We start from the raw sequence: 27,329 nt of genomic DNA on the forward strand, positions 1-27,329 counted from the left end.
TAAATTCGAGATCAATGAATTCTTTTCCATTCTTCGACACTAAATTGGTCGCTGCATTATTTGCAAAGAGAAAATGTGGGCTTTCTCTTTCTTATTTTTCAGATTTTTTAGAGATATTATGACAACAAAAGATCAAAAATAAAAAGGAATGAACAGACAATTTACACTTCTGTCGTTAGGTTGATCCACAAATGCCGGGCCTGGAGCTAATCTTTTCCCTTTCCTTGGCAAATCAAGTTCAAGCCTAGCGAGAGAACGATGCATGAGGGTGGGTATGAACCCATAAAAATGAATTCAAAATTAGAGGTGGCAAATGGGTGGGTTAGGTCGGGTATGGGTCGGGTTGAAAATGGGTCGACCCATATTCGACCAATTTAACCCGTTTTGACCCATATTCTTGTAATGTAAATATAGTGACCCATACCCGACTCATATTGCTAAAACCTACTAATATTCTAAAAAAAATCCGCGCTCACTTTAAGCTATATGCTAATTGGATAAAAACCTTAACTTAAATTAAAAATAGTACATAAAATAAAAATTGTTAAAAAAAAAAAAAAAAAACCTATAAAATAAAATTAAAAAATAGTAAATAAAATAAAAATTGTTAAAAAAATCTACAAATTGATTTTCCGATCTAGTTTTCACGGTCCAAAATATCAGCAAACAAAACAGGTGCGCTGATTAAGTATTAAGCAATCTCTTCACAATCTAATGAAGCAACCAAAACGAGCCTCTTAGCCATGGCCTTAAGGAATGCTGGAGAACAAGTTTGTCAGACTCCATGTCCACATCGAGACAAAAACTAAACCTCAAGTAGATGCACTAAATAATCCCTAGCATCATAAAAAAGGATGAAACTCGAGGATGATGAGCTCCTTTTTACACAAAACAATCGAACATGGTTAACTTGCTTCCCACTTCAAGTTAGTCATTAACCCCGCTGATCTTTCTTCTTATTATGAGAAGTTCAAGAGGTGCAAGAGAGAATGTGAGACTTCATTTGTCTAGCTCAGCCAGAACTTCTTCCTTAGGTCTGTAAATCAAATCAATCATCCGCCATATCTGCAGTAAATAGTTTGGACCCAATCAAACATATGACTGTTCAAGATAACTTAGTTGTGATGCAGAGCATATATCCAAATAGAAAGGCTACATCAATGCTAGCTATCAGCATAAAAGTCAACAGATATATCCTTTATTTTAGAACAAATTTCCAACCACCACAAGCACAAGAATGTATCATTAAGTCGTGATAATGAAATATGAATGAAGCTGTCGACATGCATTTAAGGGTAAAACCAATGGTTTGCATAAATGCGAAAGGTGTGAAAGTGAAACTACCTGCAGTGTACCACCTCCACCAGTACTTTCACCATCATCAGAAACACTAACTATTGTCCAGGGATCGGACGAATTCCAATGGAAGTCAACAACCTTGTCCCTATAAGCAATAAGAACATCAATTAAAGGTCAAAGTTGGAAGAACTATTGATCAACCTAAGAGAAGCAAGCAAATTTGGCACCTGTGCCCAGCATGACGGAAAAATAACCTTGGAGGAGAATTGGGTGCTTTTGAACCCACGATCTCTATCTTTCTACCAATCTGGAAAACAACAAAAGATTTATCGACAAATAACACGAAATAATGTAGGAAGTATTGTTAATAACATCAATTTATGAAAACATCAGATAACTTCAGCATTGAGTTTTTGCCATGTGATGAAAACACTAGATCTCTTTTTTACCATTGCATCCTATCCAATACCATATCGCTTCCCCGTAAACTATCTTATCTCAATGAAGTACTTAAAGCAGCAGACTAACAACTGCTAAGAAAAGTACTCACTATACTCGTCCTATGAGGAACAACCAAAATGACCAGGTGAAGTAAAATGAATAGCACCTTAAAAATGAAGGCAAAGCTAACAATATTGTAGCTGCTATACTCTATTTTATGCATAAGGACATGAAGCAAACAAACTTTGAATTCAACAAATAACGCACATGCACAAATCACAGAGAGAGTAATAGCATGCAACAAGCACCAGTAATTTTCATCTATCTCTCAAGAACAAGAATGAAGGCAAACTTGGAGAGTATTTCCTCAATGAGACAGCCAAGTTTCGAGTTTTGAAAACAAATTAGTGCTACTTCAAATATGCCAGATGAAGTTGATCAACGGCCTTAGGTAACTTGAGTCAATCCAACTCCACTAACATTTAAACTCAACTTAGTCACAGCCTGAAATCTTTTTGGTCATGACCACATTCAAACATGAACGGGTTTCATTCACATCAACAACCCAATCTAAACACTTGACAAGGACAACATTACCAGCATGCTTTCAAGTCCAGAAACTTCAGAAAACAAATCAACTCAACCAAATGCCTTGTCTTAATTCCAAGTATGAATTCACACGCAATCCCTTTTATATATATTTTATTACAAGTAAAACCAAAACAGGATCCATGACCCATTAACACAATAAACCAAAACAGGATCCATGGACCACCAAATTCCCTCAGCTACCACTCGAATTCATCTCAAGACACAAATTCAGAAAATCTTACTAGATGATTTTAATATGTTAAGACCACGCATCTAAATCGCCGCATCCAATTCACCTCTCAGAAGCCCCTGCTCAAGGCTACCAGGTAAAAACCCAAAAGCCCCGAATGGAGCAACATCAGGCAGAGCCGATCAAATGAAGCAGCACACACCTCCATGCGGACGAAAGACCGACAACGAAAATTAACAAACGAGAATTTAACATTCCAATATTGCGCGTGGAAAAGAAAAAGAAGAAGCAAGAAACAAGGCAATCAACAAGCAACCCATGAACGGCAAGAACCCCCTCTTCTAAACCCAATTGCCCGCTTCATGTAGATAAAACGGAGAGACCCCCCAACTCCAAGCAACTTCCACAGAACCAAAAAGACCCAAACCCTTTCTTCCATCCATTCTACTCTCAGAGAAAAAGAAACAGCAGATGCGCAAGCATTCACGTGACGAACTGCAAAGAGAGAGAGAGAGAGAGAGAGAGAGAGAGAGAGAGAGAGAGAGAGAGAGAGGGGGGTAGAGACGCAGGGGGAGAGGAACGTTACTTGAGAGGATGGGCAGCTCGGCGAAGAGCCCACATGACGATGGACTTGCAAAGCTGAACTCAGAGGCGGGCGGCGGAGGCGAGCCTCAGAGGCAAGTGGCAGAGGCGAGCCTCAGAGGCAGGCGGCTAAGGCGACTCGGAGGCGAGCTGCAGCGGCGAGTGGCGGAGACAGCTCGGAGGCGAGCGGTGGAGGTGGGTTGAAGGTGAAGGTCGAAGGGTTGTCACTGAGCGGCTCTATCGGAGGAAGAGAAACTTTTTGGGTTTTAAAAATGGGTCGAAAATGGGTCAAAGAGTGTGACCCATTTTCAACCCATATAAAATTAAACTAAAAATGGGTCGAACATGGGTTAATAGTTCTAATGGGCTATTAACCCATATTCGACCCATATATGAAAAATATGGGTGCAAAACTAAATTCGACCCATTTTGCCACCTCTAGTAAGACGTGAGAGTCAAAATTTACATTTAAAACTAAATCATGCTCATTATAATCTCTCTGAAAAGGTTGGAATTCGAATTCTTCACATTCTCATTTCATATTAGAAGCAATTTTTTTTTGTCGATATTTCGAAGCAACTTAATAGTTAACAAATTTCACCTTTAGGAAATTATGAAAAACCTCCCCTACACTTTGATCGTAGTACATACTCACTTCGAAATTTAGGTAGTTCTACATTCATTTAATTTTCTATTTTGTTATCATCGCCAAGAAACAAAATCAAATTTTCCTAGAAAAGTGATGACGTAACTTTAGGGTTTGTCGCAGCTTTAGATCTTGATCAAGGGCTCCCTCTCAAGTACTTCATCAAATTGATTCAAGCTCAAAGACCTTTGATCTTCCTCGATTACAAGTCTATCAAGGTCAGCCGCAATCTAAGGCAGCTTGTTGCAGTCCTAGGCCATTTGTTCTATAACTGATTCATAATTTGAAAGTTCCCTAGTCTTTTGCTAATCATAGCTAAATTTCGAGAAATTAAAAATGTCAAAATAGAATAACACTTAATATTATTAAAATTGCCCAAGGGGAATCAATTTCGTAAGAAATTATATCAATAAATGGGTCATCATTGACCCTAAGCAAAGTCAAGCGATTGGCATGCCAGAGATAGCAGGATCATGTGGCACCATAGACTAAGGCATGCAAGCAGTGCAATGTGAGATAGAAGGGAGAGAGAATGGTGAGTGTCGCTAGGATTTCTTTTTCCTAGTTCGAGAAAATCACTACATTGCACAAATGAAATTGTTCTGAAATAGGTATCCGTGTCAATTATATATAGCTCACAAAATTGTGCATTTCATTGTTTAGATATTAGGAATTCATTTATCTTTATTTGAATTCATTTATCTTTTTCTTTCTTTCTTCATAGAATCCAACCTTATCATATTTTGAGCAAAAGTCATTATATATCCCGACTTTTATCCTGACTATCAAGCGTAATTTTAAGGTAGACCCGAGAGTTCATATACTTCAATTAGAGTGGTCCATCAACAAATAAAGATAGGAGACTTTAATTAACTCAAAGCCTTCTCCCAAATTCGTTACGGTGGCTAAACATACACAAGCCCCTGCCGCAATGGTCAGCTTGGAAGAAGATGAGCAGGAAGAACGAAGAAGTTTGACCCCTAAAAACAAAGATCCCGGGTGGTATCACCGCTAAACTAGTTTACCAAACTTGTTTGGGGTCCGTTTTTGCTGAAAAGGAAAGCCTGAATCCATAAGAGGCCAGTTCAGCAAGCGCGGTAAAGCTCCTCACTGCTTGCCGCGAGTCAATTGCTATCATGGTAGGATCTCTACTAAGACCCCGACCAAGAACTCCGGTTCGATCATGCGCTTAAAACGTCTCAGGAGTAGTGTCAAGAGAGAAAATAACAAGCGGAACATGAATTCTCGATAAATGCGACACCACAATCAGTTGGACCAGCGAGAAGTCCGCGTAGCAGATAAAACAGAGACGGAAATATCTAGACAGCATATTGAAGAACTTGAAAATTGTATTCCATCTTATATACAGCAAAATGACAAAATAAAGGAATATAGAGCCACCTTTCCTAAGACCATAATACAAAAAGAATTTGCCCACTACAATTGAGTTACTGCCGTTTTCCTCACTTAAACCGAGAATCAAGATATCGCAGGATACAGATTCCACAAGGATCCGCATTTGGATGGCGACCATATCCAATTTTGCAAGGCTTCTGAAAGATCCAGGCTGCTGCGACAAGTAGACATGTCAAGTATTAGGCTTTGCACCCAGCATCAGTTCCGCCTCTCCCGATCACATTGTGATATGCTATTATTGCAGCTGTTGCCACAAGGGGGATAGCTTTGCCCCACTCGGGAGCTCCCAGTCCTTGGGTATATGCTTGGTATTGGAAGGAATCATGCAGCCTGGACAAGGTCAAGAAAACTGAAGCAAATCAGATTTATCAACAAAAAGGTCTATGTTGTCCAATAAAGTGAAGGAAGGCATTTCAAAACATTTTCCTGAAAATAACGCTTAAAGAAATTAGTCATTGGAAATAGTTTTCATCCTTAATAACTTATAAAACATTTTTGTTAGTAAAATATTTTCCATCAATTCGTTTGAGCCCTCAATTTAAGGAGAATATCTTCAAAATCACATGAAAGTCATAGAAAATACTTTCTAGGAAAGAATTTTCCTTTATTATCGAATTTTCTATGAAATATACACACTCTATATAACATACACGACTTGTTATAAAGCGATATGTCCTTCAACAATTTTCAAATTTTTACTAACCACTGCGTTTGGTCTTGTTTAACTTGAAAATAAGTACATAACATAAGAGTTAATGATAAAGTCCTTGCCATTTTTCATTGGGAGAGGAGGATTTATAGTCAAGTTGAACGAATTCCATATATTTAGGAGATGTATAAGTGCCGTGGGATCGAAATAGGAATGGTGATAATCCGACCAGATAATATGCACGCTATAATTAGCCGAGAAAAGAATCATAAACAAACGCAAAAGAAAGTATCCTCGTCGACGCCGCAGACAGCTCCAATGGCGTTCTCCCATCAATGAATGGATGAACGTACACCCGGAAGAAGGTTAGATACCGAGTCGAGTTTGGTACCCGACGCAACCCTCTCTCTCTCTCTCGCTGATCTTCTCTTCTTTCCGAGATTGTGGGGAAACAACGGGCAGGAACATCAGCACCGACCGCGCGACACGTGAAACTTCCCGAACGAAAAACCTAACACAAGAACCAATAAACCCCCGCGCGCACGAACGCAGGAGAGATAGTCAGGAATGGAGAGGAGGGTGGACAATTCTTGGGCAAGTGGGCGTCGACGATCGCCAGCATATGGATCCAGGCCAGCTGCGGCGCGTCCTACACTTTCGGCATCTACTCCTCCACCCTCAAGTCCTCCCAGTCCTACTCCCAATCCACCCTCGACACCGTCTCCATCTTTAAGGACATCGGCGCCAACGCCGGCGTCATCTCCGGCCTCTTCTACTCCGCCGTCACCGAGAAACGCGGCGGCCGCTCCTCCGCCGGCGTGGGGCGGCGGCCGCGGTCGGTGCTCTCCCCCGGGCCGTGGCTCGTCCTCGTTGCCGGGGCCGTGCAGTTCTTCGCCGGGTACTTCTTCATCTGGGCCTCCATCGTCGGGCTGATCGACCGGCCGCCGGTCGCGGCGATGTGCCTGTTCATGTGGGTGGCGGCTCACGCGCAGACTTCCTTCAACACCACCAACGTGGTCAGTGGCGTGCACAACTTCTCTGATTACAGTGGGACGATTGTGGGCATCATGAAGGTATGTGAGTCTGTGATTGCTGTGGGCTGTTTCCAGAATTTCAATTTGTACCTTGTGTTATTTGCACAGAGAGAGAGAGAGAGAGAGAGAGAGTTTGTGTGTCCAAATCGGCGTTAAGAATTTGTCAATGTTGCCCATTGATTGTTCTTCTTTTAGTGCTAATTACCGAGTCAAGGTGTTGTGATTAGTCCGTATGTATACATGGAGTGCCTCCACATGACATTGCAAGGACTGCTCTTTTGATATCTTGATGAACCTGGGAAAGCATGTCTTAAATTCCACGCTTGTTCTTGGCAATGACATGCTTCATTCTGTCGCCTCCACAGATATTTCTGCAGAAATGAATTTTAGAAGTGATTGGAAAGACCTGCTGTTTGTCCACTTAAGAATATATCTCAAAGGTGAAATTAGGGGAAGGTAGGGTAAATGGTTAAGAATCAATCTGATCGTTAGTTCAAAAGAGGGATTTCATGTGCTAGTCTGCATAGGTTGTGCACAAATGCGTTCTTCAGTGCTAATATCTACCTTATCCTGGTGCAGGGCTTTCTTGGTTTAAGTGGAGCTATATTAATCCAAGTGTAATACACAGTGCTGAAGGACCAGCCGAGTGCCTTCATTCTGATGCTAGCAATTTTACCCACATCCGTGTCGCTTGTGCTCATGCTTTTGGTACGAATCTACGACACGAATGCAATGGGAGACAAGAAGCATTTGAATAGCTTCTCTGCAGTCGCTTTGATCATTGCCACTTATCTCATGATCTTAATAATACTGGAGAACACCTTTACCATGCCTTTATGGTCACGCATCCTAACGTTCATAGTTCTGCTATTTCTGCTTTTTTGGCCTCTTAGAACGGCAATTGTGGCAATGAGGGAGGAAAGGGAAGGATCTTCAGAGCCATCATCTTCTGAGCAGAGTCCATTGTTGGACGATCCGCTGCAAGTAGTATCCAAGGAAGTTTCAGAAGACATGAATCTTATCCAGGCGATGCATACTGGGGACTTCTGGCTGCTGTTCATGGCCATGGTGTGTGGGCTCGGCTCTGGATTAGCCACCATAAACAACATCAGCCAAATCGGAGAATCCCTCGGATACACCACCGTTGAGATTAACACTCTGGTCTCTCTATTGAGTATATGGAACTTTCTAGGTCGCTTCGGAGCCGGATATATTTCCGATGTCTTGCTTTACAAGAGAGGTTTCACGAGGCCATTCTTGATGGCTTTTACCCTGCTCATCATGGCAGCTGGTCACATAATCATTGCTTCCGGCTTTTCTGGAAATCTTTATGTGGGTTCAGTCCTCGTGGGCGTTTGCTACGGTTGCCTGTGGTCGTTGATGCCCACGATCACTTCGGAGATATTCGGTGTTGGACACATGGGAACCATTTTCAACACCATAGCCATAGGTAGTCCGGTCGGATCGTACATTCTGTCGGTGAGAGTGATCGGATACATCTACGATAAGGAAGCAACGGGGGAGGATAACTCCTGTTATGGCACTCATTGCTTCATGCTGTCGTTCTTCATATTGGCTTCCGTTGCCTTCTTCGGTTTCCTGGTCGATTTAGTGTTGTTCTTCCGCACGAGAAGTTTCTACAAGCTAATTCTTCACAGAAGATCGCAGCATTCGCAGCTCACAGCGGCTGGGTGAATTCCTTGATTAGTTTGTTCTGTTTCATGCCATTTCGTTCTCGTATTTGCATTTCGGACCAAGTAAAATTCTGGCCGCTACGGAGTACCCTTATTTCTCTCTCGTTTTTCTTAGGGGAGAGAGAGAGATCGATCAAATCATTCGTTGGCTTCGATTTGTCCATATGGAGCAGTTTTCCAATATTGTTTGCTTTCTGCGTGGCATTCTCTCTCGTTCAGTTGTTGTGCTATCTCTGTTTTCGACCCAACAAATGTCGAACACGACCAGAATTATGTGTTTTATCAGGTGCAGAAGTTAAAGAATCGAAGACGTTCGAAGTTTTATAATGGGCAGGGTAACTTCTGAGGATTGCCTCTTGCGCCTCTGATGCATCTTTATCCCCATCATCATCACAGGAATAGTGAGGGAATATATGTGTTCTAGTAGCAACATTGCTCTGTCATTAGGCTTTTAGCAAATGCATATGTCCTTGTTGGAAATGGTGATCCATTTTTTAGAATTTTCTAGAGTTGCTAAACTTCTAGAATTCCCTAGATGAAGGTTTTGGAAGAAAGAGAAAAATGTAGAAGCACATGTGTAGATCTCTCTATAAGAAGAGAGGATAAACTACGATCTAGAACTCTCTAGATTAAGCCAAAGTGGACAACATTCTACACAAATCTAGAATGCTATAAATAGGAAAGAGGGGAGAGCATAGTAGAACAACAAATGTTAGAAGAGTAAGAAGAGCATGAAATAATACTCCATATCATGAAGCTCCTCCACCAACACTTCCTTCAACTATTGTAAAATTATTTTATTCAACTAATGAAACTATTTCCCATATCCCATGTTCTTTGTCCTTCAATTATCCTATTTTATCCCTTGTTCATCCTCTACAAAATATACTATACACTTACAAACGTAGCTAACCAAAAACTATAACTAATACCAAAACCATGCTCCCGCAGCGCACACATCCAAAAAATTTTAACATGGTATCAGAGCCAAGCATATCAGATGGTTATAGGCGTTTGTCCTCACCATCCTCAACTAAAAAGGCCAGAGCTTGAGCGAGAGCCAACAGAGCCAGAGCCGGAGCCAGAGCCAGAATCAAAGACCAAAGCCCGGGCGAAAACCAACAGAGCCGAAGCCGGAGCGAAGCCAGAACCAAAGCCGGAGCCAGAGCCAGAGCCTACGAGAGCCAGAGTCAGAGCCAAGCTAACAACTACAACTAAGAGCGCCCCAAGGCATATGGGACATCGTTGAAGAAAAGTCATGCATGTTCAAAGGCAAGCGCAAGTAATTCGACAAGAGAATGCAAGGGATCGTGGACGAAGATGGAATAAAAGACATGGGACAAATTACAATAACCGAAGTATCCCGAAAATGGATAGTATTGGAAATGGTGATCCATTTTCTAGAATTTTCTAGAGTTGCTAAACTTCTAGAATTTCCTAGATGAAGTTTTTGGAAGAAAAAGAAAAATGTAGAAGCACATGTGTAGATAAAAGAAGAGAGGATAAACTACAATCTAGAACTCTGGTTAAGTCAAAGTGGACAACATTCTACACAAATCTAGAATGCTATAAATAGGAAAGAGGGGAGAGCATAGTAGAACAACAAATGTTAGAAGAGTAAGAGGAGCATGAGATAATACTCCATATCATGAAGCTTCTCCACCAACACTTCCTTCAACTATTGTAAAATTATTTTATCCAACTAATGAAACTATTTCCCATATCCCATGTTCTTTGTCCTTCAATTATCCTATTTTATCCCTTGTCCATCCTCTACAAAATATACTATACACGTGCAAACATAGCTAACTAAAAACTATAACTAATACCAAAACCATGCTTCCGCAGCGCACACATCCAAAAAAATTTAACAGTCCTGTAAGCATTCGGATGCTCATGGGACAGCAGCTGCAATTGAGTTTGAAAATCGACAGGAAATGGAAACTCAGACTATACTGGATGAGTTTCGATCAGGAGGGGTTCATACCCGATCGTCCATAGGATCGAAGCATTCAGGTGAGGTGGCCACGGACCTTCGGCATGATGGCATCCTGCGGCAACTCTCACATACGACCTTATGTAGTTTTTGTTGTCACTGATGACAATGCGAACTTGCCTAAGACAAGTCTACAATTTCTCCAACGACGTTGATTAGATGTCAAGTTACTGTTTATTGTCGCATCAGAAAATAAAAGAAATAAAAGAAATACCAGACCTAATCCAATAATTAAAAAAATGATTGCATATTTAATCTTCGGAATCACTAAAGCTCTCAGCTAACTTTATTCTACGCATCCATATGATTATTCTTTAGTGCCCTTTACTCTTTCGGGGAAGAAAAATAGAAAATTTACGAAAAATAACACAGAATTCGCAAAACTGACGGTTTAAAATGCATCGATGCAGAAAGAAAAGACACGACAAAATCTCCAGTGAAAGCATACTGTTCATCTAATTTGGAGCAGATGAATCTAAGATGCGTAACATCTCGGTTAGAATTTTGCCCGGTTTCAGACAACTGGAGTCGATCATGAATGGATAAGATCCAAACGTGCATTCAAGATAACGAGACGTTCGTACAGACAGGTGCCATCGAGTCTCCTTTGTCGTGTCGGAAATCATTGCTCGCTCCGAGTGGAGGTGGAGGTATGAACTAGCCAGGCAGGACCTTGGCCACGTGGAGGCCACACGGCCCAGGTGTTCTCCCACCCGCCATGATCGTCGTCGTCATCCGCGAAGACGACAAGACACAGTGGAACCAAGAAAACATCGATCATTACCCAAAGTCAAATCCCACCCGACAACGCCACAGCACCAAACCTCAAGAAGACGGCGGCGGCGGCGGTTGCGGCGGCGGCCACCCTCCTATCCGAGAAAGATGGAGACCCGCCGACGGCACGAGGAGAAGCTGAGCAACAAGTGGGCGTCGACCGCGGCGAGCATCCTGATCCAGTGCACCAGCGGCTCCCTCTACACCTTCTCCGTCTACTCCCCAGCCCTCAAGTCCACCCAGGGCTACTCCCAGTCCACCCTCGACACCATCTCCGTCTTCAAGGACTTCGGCGCCAACTGCGGCGTCCTCTCCGGCATCCTCTACTCCCACGCCAATGATCCCCGCCGCCGCCGTGGCGGGCCGTGGGTGGTCCACCTCGCCGGAGCGGCCCAGAACCTCGTGGGCTACTCCTTGTTGTGGGCATCCGTTGCCGGGATCTTGAGCCGGCCTCCCGTTGCGGCCGTGTGCGTGTTCATGTTGGTCGCAGCGCATGCGCAGAGCTTCTTCAACACCGCCGATGTGGTCACGGCAGTCCGCAACTTCCCTGAGTATAGCGGTACTGCTGTCGGGATCATGAAGGTGATTGATTGAGTGTGAATTTAACTTGGTGGATTGGTCATTGTTATTTTAAATTTACTTTCTTTTCACTTATTTGAATTAAAAATTTTAACCTTGACTGATGTTTAATGATATACAAGAATTGGGGTTTTTGATGTTTGTTTTGGATGTGATCCCATATATTGCATCATGTCATCAGCTGAAACTGTAGCTTTTGTTTCGAATCCTTACTAGTAAAACTGGTTTTTGATCTTGATGCAAGTGCAGCAGAAACTTGAAAGACTATATTGCAATTTGTGGATGGACAGTTTTATTGAGCGCTTAAGAGGCACTTTAAATAGTTCAAACCTGTGGAAATTGGACAAATCATTGAGAACAAGATTGTCTATATTTTTAAAAAATGTTCTATCTACCTCTGCCATTGTGTTTTTTGCTTTGCTTCACCACATTTTATAGTTAATAAGTTTAGTTGGATAGTTGTTGATTCCTTTCCTTTGTAGGGATTTATCGGTTTAAGTGGAGCTATACTGATCCAAATATATCAGACAGTATTCAACAATAACCCTGCCGCATTTCTCCTGATGCTTGCCTTATTACCCACAATTAATGCTCTGCTATTTCTGGGGTTCGTAAGAATATACAATGCGAGCACATCAGAAGAGAAGAAACACCTATATGCTTTGTCCTTGGTTGCTCTCGTTGTTGCAGCTTATCTCATGGTTGTTACAATATTGGAAAACATCTTCAAGTGGACGTTCTTGTTGCATCTCTCAGCGTTAGTTTTGCTGCTTCTGTTGCTATTCTTGCCTGTTTTTGTTGCTGCTAGAGCCCTGCAAGGAGATTTTGGGATTGCTGAGCAGACGCCGTCAATTGTAAGTGTGGATGAGACTAGCGACCTTGATCGGCTAGAACACTACAAGAAGGTTTATGATGGAGAAGAAGATCCGACTGGTTCCGATTATCGGATTCTGCCTGGTGACATTAATGAAGAAATCAGTAAAAATGACAACAATGACCAGCAGCTTGAAAGAGACATTGATTTGTTGCAAGCTATGCGCACTGTCGACTTTTGGTTATTATTTCTGGCCATGGCATGTGGTATGGGCTCAGGACTAGCCACGATTAATAACATCAGCCAGCTAGGAGGATCTCTCGGTTACAACAGCGAAGAAGTGAACAGTATGATCTCCTTGTGGAGCATATGGAACTTTCTCGGTCGTTTCGGGGCCGGATTTGTATCAGACTTCTTTTTACATGCCAGAGGGTGGGCTCGGCCATTGTTCATGACCATAACTCTAGCTGCTCTCACCGTTGGTCATGTGATCATTGGTTCTGGTCTGCCTGGTGCTCTGTACGTGGGCTCAGTTTTGGTGGGTATTTGTTATGGCTCACAATGGTCACTGATGCCGACGATAACATCTGAGATATTCGGCGTGGGTCATATGGGCACCATATTCAATACCATCACCATGGCAAACCCTGTTGGATCATATGTCTTCTCCATTAGAGTGATTGGGTATATTTACGACAAAGAAGCATCCGGGGAAGGGCTAAAATGTAAAGGAACAAAATGCTTCATGTTGTCTTTCTTCATTATGGCAGGCGCTACTCTTTTGGGTTCTCTTGCGGCGTTGCTATTATTCTTCAGGACAAGATACTTCTACAGCCAGGTTATACTCAGACGAATACAACATTCCTCAAGGTTGTGAATAGTTTGTTTATTGATGTGGTAGATTACTTCCTGAAGTGGTTTGCTCAAGTTTGATTGTGGTCGGTCTTAAAGGTGAGGGAGGCACCATAAGTTGGGTTGGTAATAATGGTCACTTTTTATCTTTCTTATGGAAGTTCAATTTGGGGTTCTTCAAGTGCATTGATTTGCCAAATTGACAAGATGCATGAATGTATTCAGATAGAACCATAATATTAGGAGAAGCTGATCGAGCAATGAGCGAAGAAGATCTCAGTGGGACCTTCAGTTGGAAGGCAAGAGTTAGAAAATCATGTGGTCATGAGCAGAGATTGAAGATTGATCAGCCTATTGAAAATTGCCCAGCCTCAGGCCTTGATGGTGGTCCTCAGTCCATAACACAGACAACTGCATCACACCTCAGAGGCCAGTGCACTTTTTCAAGGAAATTAAAGTGGCATCGTTAGCCAAACAATGGAGCCCGATTTAGTACGTCGATTTGGTTAGTGCGAGTGCCGGCCGAGCAAGTGTTGCATAAATAATGCTTGAGCCGAAATATTTTATTATGGCCCTGTTTGCTTTGTCATCTTTAGTGATCCAATGGTAATCTGCCTCTGGCAATTTGGGTTCGAAGGATGCTGTATTGGAACTCTTTCTCTGGCTAGTTGGCTTGTTGTATATCATTTGTGGCACTGATTTTCAGTTCTTAGTGGTCAAGAAACTGTTTGAAGTACTTGAAATTCTCTGTTCGAGTGAAGCCATCTTGTTCCATGTTCACTGGATAATATGATGGGGCCAATATTAGAGAGCCATAAAGGGTTTCTAGGAAACAGCATAAGCTTTCCAGAAAAGTAAAAAGCATAGACAAATAAGAAAAACGATCAACTCTTTGGACCTCCTACACACGTCGCCTCGACATATTCCTTCTTTCTCGAAAACTTACAAAAAGGCATTTCATCAAATTACCCCTCCAGACCAAAGATCATCATGGCTTCTTGTGGCATGATAATCAGTTTTACCGTGAAAGATGATGCTGCAAATGCTGAAGCTCGTTTCCGATCAGTCCTTCGTCTGGCACCGCATCTTCCTTGGCAGCCCCAGCCCCGTCTCTCGATTCGGCACCTCCTTGCGCGCCTTCCTCGACAGCCTCGTCTCTGGATTCGCTGGCTCTCTTGGCGGCGGCAGCCGTTTCCTTCGCTTCCTCGAGGGCCTGAATCAACCTCGAGAGACATTTCTCGGCATCATCGTTCGGGGATTTGGGCATGAGGTTCTCGGCAACATCGGCAGGAGTGATCTTCACTTCACTCATCAAGCCGCGAACCGCATCGAACATCGCATGCGTCTCGAGGCTGAGGTAGTTCTTTGCCAGCACCTTGAACCCCTCGAAACAGCAATACGAAAGCTCGATGTGCTTGTCCATCCTGCCCCTCCTGATCAGCGCAGGGTCCAACTTCTCCACGTAGTTGGTGGTGAAGACAATGATCCTCTCCCCTCCACAGGCAGACCACAACCCATCGATGAAATTCAAGAGCCCTGAAAGGGTGACCCTGCTGGTGGTATCTTCATACGAGTCTTTCCTGGGAACATCCTTGTTGAGCTTGTCCACGTTGTCGTCCTCCACTGGCAGCTTCTCGCCCTTCTTCTTCCTCTGCCCCGTGAGGTCGAGAGAGCAGTCGATGTCCTCGATCACGATGATGGACTTGCTCGTCGTCTCGATCAACAGCTTCCGGAGATCGGTGTTGTCCTTGACCGCCGTGAGCTCGAGGTCGTACACGTCGTAGTGGAGGAAATTCGCCATGGCGGCGATCATGGTCGACTTGCCCGTGCCGGGAGGCCCGTACAGGAGGTAACCCCGCTTCCAAGCCTTCCCGATCCTGGCGTAGAAATCCTTGCTCTTGCTAAACGTCACCAAGTCCTCCAAAATGTCCCTCTTCTTCTCGGGGTCCATGGCCATGGTGTCGAAGGTGGCCGGGTGCTCGAAAGCGATGTGGCTCCACATTGTGGACTTCATGGACAGCCACTTGTAACCCGGCGAGTTCGTGAACAGCTTCCTCTGCCTATTTCTCGATCTTATCTCCTTCCCTTCTTTGATCACGTGCTTCAGATAGGACTCGGCGATGACCTCCTGTGCTTCTTGTGGAATGTCAGCCTGTAGAACCTCTTCTCCTGCTCCGGGTAGTAAGTCAGGGACCGCTGCGGCGGCGACGCGATCTTGTTCGAGGCCCACCAGACCTTGACCCCTGGTACTCGTCGGTGACCCTCTCGGACTCCTCGATGGTCAGGACCACGTTGTTGCTGTCCTTGCCCAGCTCGGCCTTGAGCCGCCTGGCGCTCTTGGAGGTGTTCTTGCTCAGGTAGGCCTCCACGGCGGCGTAGGCCTCGCTGCGCCGGAGCCGGTCGCCAGTGTACTCGTGGATGGAGATCTTGATGTAAGGTTGGAAGCAGGCGGTGAGGTGGTGGGTGTGCTTCTCGACGTAGCGGCGGAGCTCGTAGGGGCAGTACTGCCGGATGATGGCCCAGATGAACATGAAGCTGGCGAGGGCCGAGCCCATGGTCGCCCACATTTCCATCATCGTCGGAGGCATGGTGGTGGCCATCAGCATCCGCATGGTCGTCGGCCCCGGCAGCCGCTGGTCCAGCCAACCTCTGTATCCGCTCCGTCCGGGAGATGATGGGCCTTTTGGGTCTGTCTGCTTTTCCTTTTCTTGGCTGAGGTTGAGCATGGGACTGTTCATGGATCCTTCTCTCTCTCTCTCTCTCTCTCTCTCTCTCTCTCTACGGAAGGAGGAGAAGAAGATGATGATGAAGATGGCTTTCCATGGTGAGTTTCACCTGTGTAAAGTAGGGAGGAAAAAGTAAAAGAGGGAGGGGACTAGGGAGAGGGAGAGTAGGTGGACGATGAGGTTAAGGCACCGGTGTTTATCCACATGAACAGATGTGGATTTTTGCCATGATCCTGGTATTGCGATGTTGCTCACTCTTTTTCTTTCTTTCCTTCTTTCTTTCTTCCTTCTTTGTTCTTTTTGCTGATCTTATATTATATTATATTTTACTTATAATGGGTTGCTTCTCTTTACTGGTGGTGGCATTACGTGGACAGTGGTCCTGTGGAGCCCGATTATATTCGGACAAGCGGCAGCTAGTCTTTGCCTATCTCTAATGACAACTTCATATCCTTTACTTTCTATTTCTTTTTCTACGTTAATATCTCAAAAAATTTCAAATAGATATACCATAATAAATTTACATACTATTAAAATCTCAATCTGATAAATATATAATGTTTATACCTCTATTAATTTCCGTTAGATTATATTAAATTACCGATATATCCTATCGCGTATTATCTAATTTAGCAATTTAACTGTAAAATTTAACAAAAAATAATTAAATATAAATTTGTCATAAATGTACTAATTTGGAATTTTTGTGGTCAAAAGATCATTTTAAGGTTAATTTGCCATACACATTCCGATTTTGCATAACTTTTTCCCACCACAATTACTACCATAAAAGGCAATATCGTAATTTACTTGTAGGTATGAATTAAGAAATAAATTATAGTAATATCCTGAGATGCGGAGCAAAAAAAATTATTTTTTCATGTCATCAAAATCAAAGTCGGAATTATTTCATGTTTTGTATCATTCTATGAGATGAGTGGGATGGTTTTTTATTCACTTAGGATGGAGATCCGAATCATCGAAAGCATAAATTAACATTTAATTTAAAACTTATAGTTATAAGATGACAAGGACAGTATATACGTGGATCTCCTTGGATGCTTCCTTGTCCCTCCGGCAAAGAAACAAACTTTTGGGCAATCGCCAATTACAAAAACGTGCCCGGCTTTTTTATATTATACAAATTGAATGAGAGGAGAAAGGAAACAATTGGGGATTGTCAAAACTAGTTGGGTCTTTTCCAAATGTAAGATTCATGACATTTGCTTTTTCTCTTTTGCTATCATGAGCAAGCCCGCCCTCTGTTGGGTGCTTAGTAATAATTCTTAGTAAAAAAGTTTAGTCAATGAAATTGATAGAGACTTCCTCTTATTCCTTTACCTATCTTGAAATTGTAAAAGGGTAATAGGTATAGAGACTTGCACAAAAAGCTATACTACAGCAAAGGGAGGGGAACCGGCGCCAAATCACACTCAGAAGGACAACAAATTCCTTTATCTAACTTGAGTGGCCCGCACAAGGAAAGAAATAAAGAGGAGAAGAAGAGGAGAGGCACCAAGAAGGAAAAGCAAAATTTTACAATATTGTCCAACTCTTTCATTGCGGAAGATAATCTTTTATCTCTAACTTGTTTTTAAGTTCATTAATATCATGAAATATCGGTCAATGAAAAGGAGAAAGGTAAATTTGAAAGTAGAGAAGTATGGATTTTGGTCATTCATAGTCCATTTCTATACAAATTCCTTACAAAATGTTTCCATAATCAAAAGATTATGGAAAAGCAACATTGCAATGTCTCATCAATTGATCATGTGTCTTGCACTTGCCTTTGCCCATAATTTTTCATGTTTGTTATGTTATGTATTAATTATGATAATCATCCCGTACCATCCAGTTTTGCTAATTCGACGAAAGATATATTACATTATTACTCAATATTACGGTATTAATGATAACCGGCTTTTATTCCGGACGGGCAATCCCCGGGCGCAATAATGATAGCGCGCAGGGGGAGCTAATGGCGAGGGAGCACGTGGCGGAGCGGGAGTGGCGGGAAGGGGAGAACACGACGAGAGCAAAGCGGAACAAAGGACGAATTTCGGGTCTGGCCTCGGTCACTGTCAATCTGACAAAGGACGACGAAACGGGACAATTCCAAAAGTCACGTCGCTCGCGTGGCGCTGCTTTGTCCTGAAGCCGCTTCGTCGCGATTCTCCCCTACTACAGCAACCCCTCTGTCTGTCTGTCTGTCTCTCTCTCTCTCTCTCTCTCCATTTTCCCACGCTTTTAACCCGAAAGACGGACACACTCCGCGGAAACCATATTCGGCGAAAAAAAATGTAAAGGGCATAAATATAGTAAATTTTTAAAACTAATCACGAAAGTATTTAATCTTTCAAATATGTAATCAAGTCTTAGAATTTGTCGAATTGGTGTAATCAAGATCTTCCGGTAATACCATCCAATTCGACTTATCAAAAAATGCTGATGTGAATTTTCTTTTTTTCTATTTTTATTATTATATCTCTCCTACGCAGCATCTTATGAAACATTAAAATTACTTAAAGCACTAAAACAACGTTATTTTGATCCAAATTCTATTTTTTACACCAAATATTAATTAAATTTAGTTTTAAAAAATCCAAAATTTAAAAAAAAAAAAAACACACGATAAAAGAGAAGAACCACTAGCGAAAAGAAGACGAGACCGTCCTCCACCATTGGCTGTCGCCCCATCACTAGTGGGGTGTCGGTGATGGCTGACGGCCATAAGTGGGAGCGCCGGCCCAAGCCCTAGGCTTGCTGCCTATATGTTCTTTTTCTTTTGTTTTTACAAAACTTTGAGTTTTTTTTTTATTTTTTAAATCTAATTTAACTAAAATTTAAATTAAAAATTGAGATTTTGATCAAAACAATGTGGTTTCAGTATTTTAGCTAATCTTAACGCCATGTACAAGAGAGAAAATAATAAAAATAGTCATACTGGTATTTTTTTTATTAGTCAAATTGAACAGAATTAACAGAAAGATTTGATTACACTAATTTGACAAATTTTAAGATTTTATTGTATTTTTTAAAAAATTTAGGACTCAATAGCACTCGCGATAATTTTTAAGACTTTTACCATACTTATCCTAAAAATTAATTATGATGAATTAAACTTTTAATGTCTCGACAATGCCTTGATTCTCAAATAAATAAATAAATAAGAGGAATACTTAATTGGAAGGTTAGGCATAAGTTTCTTGTTCTTGTAGTATGATACATGATGATGTCATGACACGCATTCAATGACCCTCCAAACAAAACCTAGTGTGGGAATGATTTGAAGTGAGATTTTACCAAGGTTCAACATTTTTTTAGTGTGAAATCGTTGGTATTCCCTGATCAGTGGGGAAGAAAAATATACACAATCAACTTGGGGGTGTAAGATGTGTAAGCACCGATGTGTTAAAATATAGAACATAATCTTGCTGGGCATCTTGCTAGGGAATTATCGGGGATGGTCCTCAGAGGTAAAAATACCCCTCCCTCTCCACATAGGCTATTCAACTGCCTGGAGAGAAGGAGGCCCCCAGTCAGCCGGAACACAACCCAGCCCAACATTACATAATCAAAAGGGAGTCCACTTTCACATGGGTCACAAGCAACTAGACAAGAACTTGACAGGATCAATATGGGCAGGTTGGGTTTGCCACCACGGGCTATGTGGCTATGTTAAATGGTCCATTAATCGTTATTGGGCTTTGGGGCCTCCAACACCGCTAACATCAACAACCCATTGGCTCAGTTTTTGTTAAGAAAACTCAAAAAAAAAAAAAAAACTAAATAAATAAAGAAACCCGAACCACCGTTATTTTCTCAAAGTGCCATATACTTGACAGCGCCTCAAAGCGTCCTTGAACTCAAAACCTTTATGGGTGTATTTAGTTCGGCTTTTTCAATGGCTTTTAACTTCAAAAACCCTTTGGAGATATATTGAGTTGTTTGACAAGTATTTTGAAATAGTTTTAAGTCAAATACTAATTTTGGGAGTGCTAAAAGCCCAAAACTACTTCTACCCATCATTTTGAAATAGCATCTATGGAATGTTGAAACTATGATTAAAATACTTTTTTCCTTCTAAAATTACCCTCATTAATTCTTTTGTCTTTTGAATTTGCCCCTTTTGTAACTGTTCATCTACTTTGTCGGATTCTTCAGTTTGGTCAATGGCAAAGAACAAGCGAAAGGCCGGTGAGGAACTAGAAAGCCCATATCTAGTCACTGAATGGCTAGCAAAAGGCTAACAAGGGTCACGTGACCTCAAGTAGCCTTGCCTATGTCTCATGACCCTCGCCAAAGGTTGCTCGAGGTCAAGTGACCTCAGTTGATGGCCATCAACACCAGATTTGTCTCATCGGCAACCTAAGCCCTTTACTGGAGCCAACGAAGAGTTTTGAGTTTTTATAATAAAAAATATAAAAAATGTAGTCAAAGCCCATTGCAAAAAAAAATTTACCAAACATTATTTGAACTTGAAGTGGTTTTGCAAAGAGTTTTAATCAAATGCAATTTGTATCTACCCAAAGGGCTTTAGCTTTCAACATTACACTCTCAAATGTGAACCAAACCCACCCTATATCAACAGCCCCTTGAGCTCATCGTCAGCGAAAAATTGCTGGTGGATGAACAGGTGCCGGTCACATGCTCGTTTCCCTTGAGCTCATCGTCAGCCCCTGAGGGCATTTTTGTCCAAATACAAAAAATGCTCAAAAATGAAGGGGAAAAAAAAAACCTAAAACATATGGAGAGAAGGAGGGGGAGGATGAGTGACGGCATTTGATGAAGGTTCGACGTCAATTAACATGTTCAAACAAATCAAGTTGCAGTCGTTGCCCCTTCAATCACTAAAGAGCTCGACGATCAAGTCTCGATGGCCGTGTAGCTATACTGGTTTTGAATGCTCTTGCTGCTCGCCAAAATTATGGAAGAAGATTCATCATTATTACTAATTATCTCCAAAATGGAGCGGATGGTTTAGATTCAATCTTTCTCTAATGTTTTAAAGTTTTATTTTTAATTTTTGTGCACCTTTTCGTTTTCAGACAAAGATGCCCATAGTGATCCTCAGAAACATGCACCTGACTAGTACGTGCTCGTGTGCCAGCAACTTAGGAGGCTATTGACACAAAGGCGTCTAATTCACGGGGTACTGTGAGACACGGCCCCGGCACAAGCAGATTTCTGTCATTTTCTCCTCACTATTACAGTGCTAAAGCATTTCACGGGTTTTATCAAAGAAAATGTGAATCCACCAATCTAGAAAAGGACAAAAAAGGAAACACAGATGTAGGCCCGACATAAATTGACACTTACCTATCATCATCATCATCAACATCATCATCAACCATCATACAGCCATCACAATTTGAGCTAGTCAAAACACGGGATTCATTCCTCCAACAAGAAGTCAAGAACCCAACAATTTGCCTCACGCGTGAGCACTCAACGTCACATGAGAATCGAGGCCCCGACAGAAGGCCCGCTCCGAGGATACGTGTGTCGGCGAGAGCGCGCCTGGGTGGAAGACGCTGAACGGCAACAAAGAAAGGCTCTCATCCGCTCCCACCACTTTTTTTTCGAATCGGTCGTCCAACGACCATCTAATCCCTAATCCCATCAACATCGCACCATCGCTTTTCGCTAGAGCTAGAGCTCTCAACGACTCTCTCGTCAAGGTGGTGGGCTCTTTGCTCGAGCGCCTTACGACGCAGTCAATGGACAATTTGACGCCTGAAAGAGGTAGGTCCCTCCAGAATTCGTAAAACAGGAACAGGGAAAAAAAGGCAAGAGGGGAAAAGCGATGATAATCTTTTTTACCAAGTATCCGGTACCAACTGAACCCCGTTATCATCGAACCCACCACAGATGCACCGTGGGACATAAAGAATGCTCGCGAAACGAATAACGTATTGGATGGACTGAAGAGAAGACTGGTTGGGATGAAATAATGAATGAATTTAAGACTAATCCTCGAGCATCCCTGGAACCTAGATACACCCCCACTCTCACTGTACCACGGTCCGTCCAGAGTATATACAATGCATCGTGGCTATGCCTGCAAAACTTGTCTGCCTCTCTCTTCTATGGTTCCTCTCCCTCCCCTCCGCGACGAAGCCCTGGTCATCTCATGTTGCAGCACAAGGGCCGGCCTTGTTCTTGCAACTTCTCCCACATGCAGATCATCTGCCGCGGGGACTGATAGTGCGCCGTGTAGTAATCCTTTATGCACCCGAATTGGCAGAACTTGTAACTGTGCACGTACTCGACGGGTCCCGAGCTGTTGAACTGCTCCACCCACATCCCCACGCTCACGTCCTCCATCTTGAACAGCTGCATGAGGATGACACGGCCGCCATAAGTCAATCGAATAAACGCATGCACAGCAACTAAATCATGATTAGCTTTTCATATACATACCCTTAGTCTAAGCTTCTCAAACTCAGACACGATGAAGTGTGCAATGTCAGAGGACAAAACGTAGCCTGGTCCATTTGCATAAGGCGGATACTCTTCCTCAGGCCATTCCTGGAACAAAACGTAAAGAGAGGCAAGAAAACTGAGGCATGGAAAATGAAAGTATGTCTCATCGATCTGGAAAAGGATCACTTCCATCCAATCAGGCAAGTATGAACAAGAAAATCAGCAAAAGAAAAAAAAATAACTTGTTAAAGATCCAGAGAGGTTATCCTCTCTTTCTTTTGGTTCTTTCGGAAGAATCCCTTCTAATAGTGCTTAGATGCATCTACAAAGACCACCCAACACAGATTTGCACAAGGGGTTGCATATATATTGAAAAATTCTAGTGAACAAGAAAGATTACAAAAATGGTGGGATGATGAGGCACAGTGCTTTGCAAGAAACTAAGGCATTTCTCCGGGTATAGGGAAATATAAATAGAGTGAGCTAGAAACATCAAATCGGAAGGGGTCTAGTCAATCTGGATGCTTAAAAGGGTTGAGTTGCAAAGCAACCACATGTTACACCTATGCAACATTGTGCAGCAATCTCACCAAAAGCTCATGAGTTTTCAAGCCAAACCACTCCAATCACCAGACAACCAGAGAAGGGAATCAAAAAGAATCAAAGAGAGAAAAATCTGCCTTGCATATTTAAGGAGATAAAATCCTAAAATCAAACTGCTTCACTTTTAAAGCATCTTCATTCGTTTTTGAGAGATTGAGGATATAAAATCCTAGAATCAAACTGCTTTCACTTTTAAAGGATCCTCATTCATTTTTTAGAGACAATCAGACTTGTAGAAAGGCAACGCAAAAAGATCGACCCAAAGAGCCCAATGATGACAGAACTGAACCATGGTGCACTCCGTACCTCATATGTGACTGCCCATTTGCCGTATCAAGTGGCTTATGGTAGTAGTTGACGTTCCCAATATACAAGCTCTTTCCTTCAGGTACCTTCTTGACTTCATCCATAACTGCATCCAACCTCACAAATGTATCGTCATCACATTTCATCACGTACTTGGCCGACAATTTGCGAACCTGAAAACAGCCAATTTAAGAAAGACTCACAAGTAAGCCACCTTTGCGAAGAAAAATATTGGTTTTTCTGCCGTATAGAAATACCCTCAACTCACCCCATATTCGCAAATGGCCACTGTTTTGAGGACAACGAGGTCATAATTATCCATGTAAGGGACTATAACAATGTCACCGAAAAACTCTGCCTCTTTCTTTAATTCCACATTCACTTCCTTCCGAGGATGCTGTCCATACATGAGGTCAAAACATTATTATGACCGCCGAGAATAAACAACACATACAACCAACTCTAGGTGTCTCCTCTTACCAATGCTACGAAGAAGCGAGCTACTACATTTGAAGATTTGATAAGCTTATGCTGCATCCAGGACTTCCTCACAGCCATTCGCTCTGCGAAATGGTTACCCGCTGAAAGGATGCCGACGAACATTTCTACAGGTTTTTCGGGAAAAGGCGGGGCTTGCCATTTCCTTGACATCTCAAGATGTCTCTGTGGAGCATAATTAGGATGTAAAGTTGGTAGAGAAGCGGCAAATAGGGAATGAACATCGATATCGCCATTTAAAGTTAGGCCAGTCGCATCTTCAAGAGCAAAACCCTGTTGAAATTAGAGAAAGTGTAAACCAACAGAGCAAGATAATGAACCTTCACAATGAGGTTGTCAGGATGCATGTTGTTACTCACAGTGCGATAAGGAAAAGATGTGATGTGCCTTCCGTCGACACTAACATGATAACCCTCCAATCCAGCACTAAGAGTTAGAACGAAGAGCTTGCCTTCAGCAAATGGATACGGCCAATCAACCGACACCTTCTTTGTCCGCCCTATGAGCCGGTTCAACCACCATGATGTCTTGGACTCCTCAGAGTGATCGTCATCATCACGGATCCACTTCTCACACTTCAATTGGCCGTCAACTGCAATGAAGCACATGACAAACCAATCAAACATCTCTTGAAGTGTGCCAATGCAATCCAGGCAATTCCTTTTCCAAATCACAATCAGCACAATCTGAAGCTTATGCAGGCTTATGCAGGGTAAATTCTATTTTCTACCCGTAATAAGTATGTAAACCACACCCTAACGAAAATTAAACAGAACTTACAGCTCCCACAATGACACCGATACCAAGATCCATGAAGTCCCTCTTTTTCAAAGATTACCTTTTTTATCTCAAAACCATCAACAACTGAAGAAAGCTAACAAACATGGGTAAAATTGCTCTTTTACTGTGATCCCCCACACAAATGAAAAACAAAAAGAAAAAACTCATCAGCCCCTTCATCAACAATTGGAGCATATTATTTCTAATAATAAGAACACTTGATATTGAAGTCCCAATTTTTTTCCCCAGGTTAACCATTCTTCCTTTTCTCTATCTCATCAGCAATTGAAGAGAGCTACGCACAAAATGGGTAACAAATCATTCTTTTCACAATGATCACCCACATAAACAAGAACTGAATCAGAATACTCACTGGTCTCTTCATCAGCCTTAGATTTCCACCCTTCGCACCGCTGCGCCGTCCCCCATTGCATCCTATAGCAAGTGTTCTGCTCGATCACCGGCTTCCCGCTCCAATCACCCTTTAACCTGGGATTCAAATGTAAAATCCGAGGCGGGTCCTCGCCCTCCACAATCCTCAACCCCTGCAGCTCCATGTGAAACTGCGAGACCATGACCGCGTCGTCTCCCTCCCTCAACAGAGCTATCTTCGGATCGTGCTCTGCATGGGCCGACCTAGGTTTCCCAACAACCGTTATGTGGGACCCCAGCGTAAGCCCGCAGGGCAACACCATCAACCTCTTCCGGTTCAAGAATTCCGACCCAGATAGAGACACCGAATTCGGGCACGATTCCGACCCATTCTTGGGCTTCTGGTTGATGATATTCAGCTTCCCAGATTGCAATTCGTCCCAAAACTGGCGACCCACCTCCCAGGCGACCTTTGCCGACTTGTCGAGCCCGAGAACCCGCCGGTAACGCCAGTCTTCCACGTCTTCTCGAAGTTCAAGCCGGAGACGATGTTCCTGGGCTCGGCGAGCCGGGTGGGGGCCAACTCGTCGGAGTTCTGAGAAACGGTGACGTGGGGCCGCGTGGGGGCGTCTTTCTCCTGCAAGTCGCGGCCGGTTTGGAGCTGGGTCTGGGGGCGAGACAGGGTCTCCTGGGAGAGGGAGTTGAACCCAGATATGAAAACGAAGGGAATCTCCACAGTGACTAGGACTACGTACAAGAGGCCTACGCAGATCAAGATTTGGAGGGATCTTTGCCTCGTCAACGACAAGACCATGTCCAACTTTTCCGATTTAGGCCTCTTCATCGATCAAAGAAACGATTCTTAACCGCCCCCGCAAACTGATCAGGGATTCCGAGGCCTTTCCGGAAAGGAAAAGACAGAGAGCGCGAGTTCAATGCTGCGGTGATGATTGAGGCAACCCTAACTCTCAAACTCTGAAATACATGGAAACTTGCAGAGAGAGATAAACAGAGAGAGAGAGAGAGGAGTTAGGTCATCGACGCATACAGAACCTGAACGCGCAAGGGGAAAGAGAAGGGAAAGAGAGACGATTAAAGGGAGAGAGACAGGGAAGAGAGAGAGTGATTCCGTCGGTCGTGTAAGCTTTTCTTCCTGGAACAGAGAATATTACCCTTTTAAAATTCAAATCCCACATAATAATAATAATAATAATAAAACAATAAAACACAAAAATATATATATATATATATATATATATTATAATGTGACCTTTTGAAACGGTCGGAGATACATTTAATTCAACTGAACACCCCCACTCACACAGAGGAAAAAGCCTGGGTATTCGTGTAAGAAATTGGACAATAGCCAAAAGAAAAAAAATAAAAGGTGCGAATATCAACTGAGATATTTAAGAATTTCCCTTTTTTTCGCCGGCTTCTTAGGAATATACTTAATCGTGATCTAAGCAAATCGAAATTGACAATAATCGCATATGGCGGTGTCATTACTACGGTCTTAATTATGGGGGTTTGATTTCTCAATTCTCGTGATTAAGGTGGGCCCGGTCACTTTATTCATCTCCTCCTTTATGTGGCCGCGGCCTATTTAAAGAGCGGTCAGTTTTTCTTTTTCTTTTTCTTTTTGTGTTTTGGTGTTAAATATTGAACGATGGTGATCGCATTTTATAATCCAGAAAATGCTTTACCTTCATGCGTAAGTCTCTTGGTTAAATGTATCTTCGATTATACGTGAAAAGAGCAAGGATGGTGGAGTGCAACGTGGATGGAGCACCCCGTCCACTTGAAGATTCGATGCAAACAAAAACTTATTTTGCATAGTTAGCCAACGAGAAAAAAAATTGAGCATTAGGATTAATTAGTTTTTATTTTCATTTTTAATTTGTGAAATTTTGTAGGATCATGATGACTACTAACTACGTAAGCTATTAGATGAAGACGTGATTTAATATTTAATTATTCTACTATAATTCTTAAAATTCGTCATGTTTAATTGAAAGGAAGGCTTTATTCAGAAGTAAAGTGCACCGTTGAACCACATCT

The 27,329-nt window shown here is 42.5% G+C and overlaps 5 protein-coding genes and 1 non-coding gene across 6 annotated transcripts; 3 read left to right on the forward strand and 3 right to left on the reverse strand.

Annotated features, from left to right (window-relative positions):
• Nucleotides 1-684: 684 nt before the first annotated feature.
• LOC104426319 (WD-40 repeat-containing protein MSI4-like) lies at nt 685-2,729 on the reverse strand. Its single transcript, XM_039305309.1, has 4 exons — nt 2,655-2,729; nt 1,527-1,606; nt 1,345-1,444; nt 685-1,065 (listed from the first exon to the last, which is right to left on the reverse strand). Exons 1-4 carry the CDS (start codon nt 2,727-2,729, stop codon nt 1,000-1,002), a joined length of 321 nt encoding a protein of 106 aa, XP_039161243.1. The 3' UTR covers nt 685-999.
• A 386-nt stretch (nt 2,730-3,115) lies between these two features.
• Nucleotides 3,116-8,866, forward strand: LOC120289915. Its single transcript, XM_039305310.1, has 3 exons — nt 3,116-3,298; nt 6,414-6,887; nt 7,428-8,866. Exons 1-3 carry the CDS (start codon nt 3,116-3,118, stop codon nt 7,467-7,469), a joined length of 699 nt encoding a protein of 232 aa, XP_039161244.1. The 3' UTR covers nt 7,470-8,866.
• Nucleotides 7,581-8,543, forward strand: LOC104427828 (protein NUCLEAR FUSION DEFECTIVE 4-like). Its single transcript, XM_039305311.1, has one exon. It carries the CDS (start codon nt 7,581-7,583, stop codon nt 8,541-8,543), a length of 963 nt encoding a protein of 320 aa, XP_039161245.1.
• A 2,281-nt stretch (nt 8,867-11,147) lies between the features above and the next one.
• LOC104426321 lies at nt 11,148-14,262 on the forward strand. Its single transcript, XM_010039321.3, has 2 exons — nt 11,148-11,894; nt 12,374-14,262. Exons 1-2 carry the CDS (start codon nt 11,421-11,423, stop codon nt 13,580-13,582), a joined length of 1,683 nt encoding a protein of 560 aa, XP_010037623.2. The 5' UTR covers nt 11,148-11,420; the 3' UTR covers nt 13,583-14,262.
• Nucleotides 14,263-14,379: 117 nt separating this feature from the next.
• LOC104426320 lies at nt 14,380-16,570 on the reverse strand. The gene has a single exon (XR_005547670.1). It is a non-coding gene; the product is annotated as an AAA-ATPase At3g28580 (transcript).
• Nucleotides 16,571-22,078: 5,508 nt separating this feature from the next.
• On the reverse strand, nt 22,079-26,416 carry LOC104426323 (hydroxyproline O-galactosyltransferase GALT6). The gene is given in 9 exon segments (XM_010039322.3): nt 22,079-22,619; nt 22,707-22,814; nt 23,619-23,647; nt 23,650-23,791; nt 23,887-24,015; nt 24,099-24,389; nt 24,476-24,708; nt 25,270-25,764; nt 25,767-26,416. Coding segments are annotated over 9 exon segments (1,983 nt in total). The 5' UTR covers nt 26,113-26,416; the 3' UTR covers nt 22,079-22,409.
• Between the last annotated feature and the right edge of the window lie 913 nt (nt 26,417-27,329).

This window comes from Eucalyptus grandis, chromosome 11, assembly GCF_016545825.1.
Source record: "Eucalyptus grandis isolate ANBG69807.140 chromosome 11, ASM1654582v1, whole genome shotgun sequence".
Lineage (NCBI taxonomy): Eukaryota > Viridiplantae > Streptophyta > Magnoliopsida > Myrtales > Myrtaceae > Eucalyptus > Eucalyptus grandis.

Coding starts and splice junctions, on each gene's coding strand:
- LOC104426319 (XM_039305309.1), bottom strand. CDS start 2,729: ATGGAGGTGTGTGCTGCTTCATTTGATCGGCTCTGCCTGATGTTGCTC. Junction 1,607..2,654: donor GGCTTTTGGGTTTTTACCTG/GTAGCCTTGAGC, acceptor GTTGTTTTCCAG/ATTGGTAGAAAGATAGAGAT. Junction 1,066..1,344: donor GTGGAGGTGGTACACTGCAG/GTAGTTTCACTT, acceptor TATTTACTGCAG/ATATGGCGGATGATTGATTT.
- LOC120289915 (XM_039305310.1), top strand. CDS start 3,116: ATGGGCAGCTCGGCGAAGAGCCCACATGACGATGGACTTGCAAAGCTG. Junction 3,299..6,413: donor CTCGGAGGCGAGCGGTGGAG/GTGGGTTGAAGG, acceptor TTCTTGGGCAAG/TGGGCGTCGACGATCGCCAG. Junction 6,888..7,427: donor CGATTGTGGGCATCATGAAG/GTATGTGAGTCT, acceptor ATCCTGGTGCAG/GGCTTTCTTGGTTTAAGTGG.
- LOC104427828 (XM_039305311.1), top strand. CDS start 7,581: ATGGGAGACAAGAAGCATTTGAATAGCTTCTCTGCAGTCGCTTTGATC.
- LOC104426321 (XM_010039321.3), top strand. CDS start 11,421: ATGGAGACCCGCCGACGGCACGAGGAGAAGCTGAGCAACAAGTGGGCG. Junction 11,895..12,373: donor CTGCTGTCGGGATCATGAAG/GTGATTGATTGA, acceptor TTTCCTTTGTAG/GGATTTATCGGTTTAAGTGG.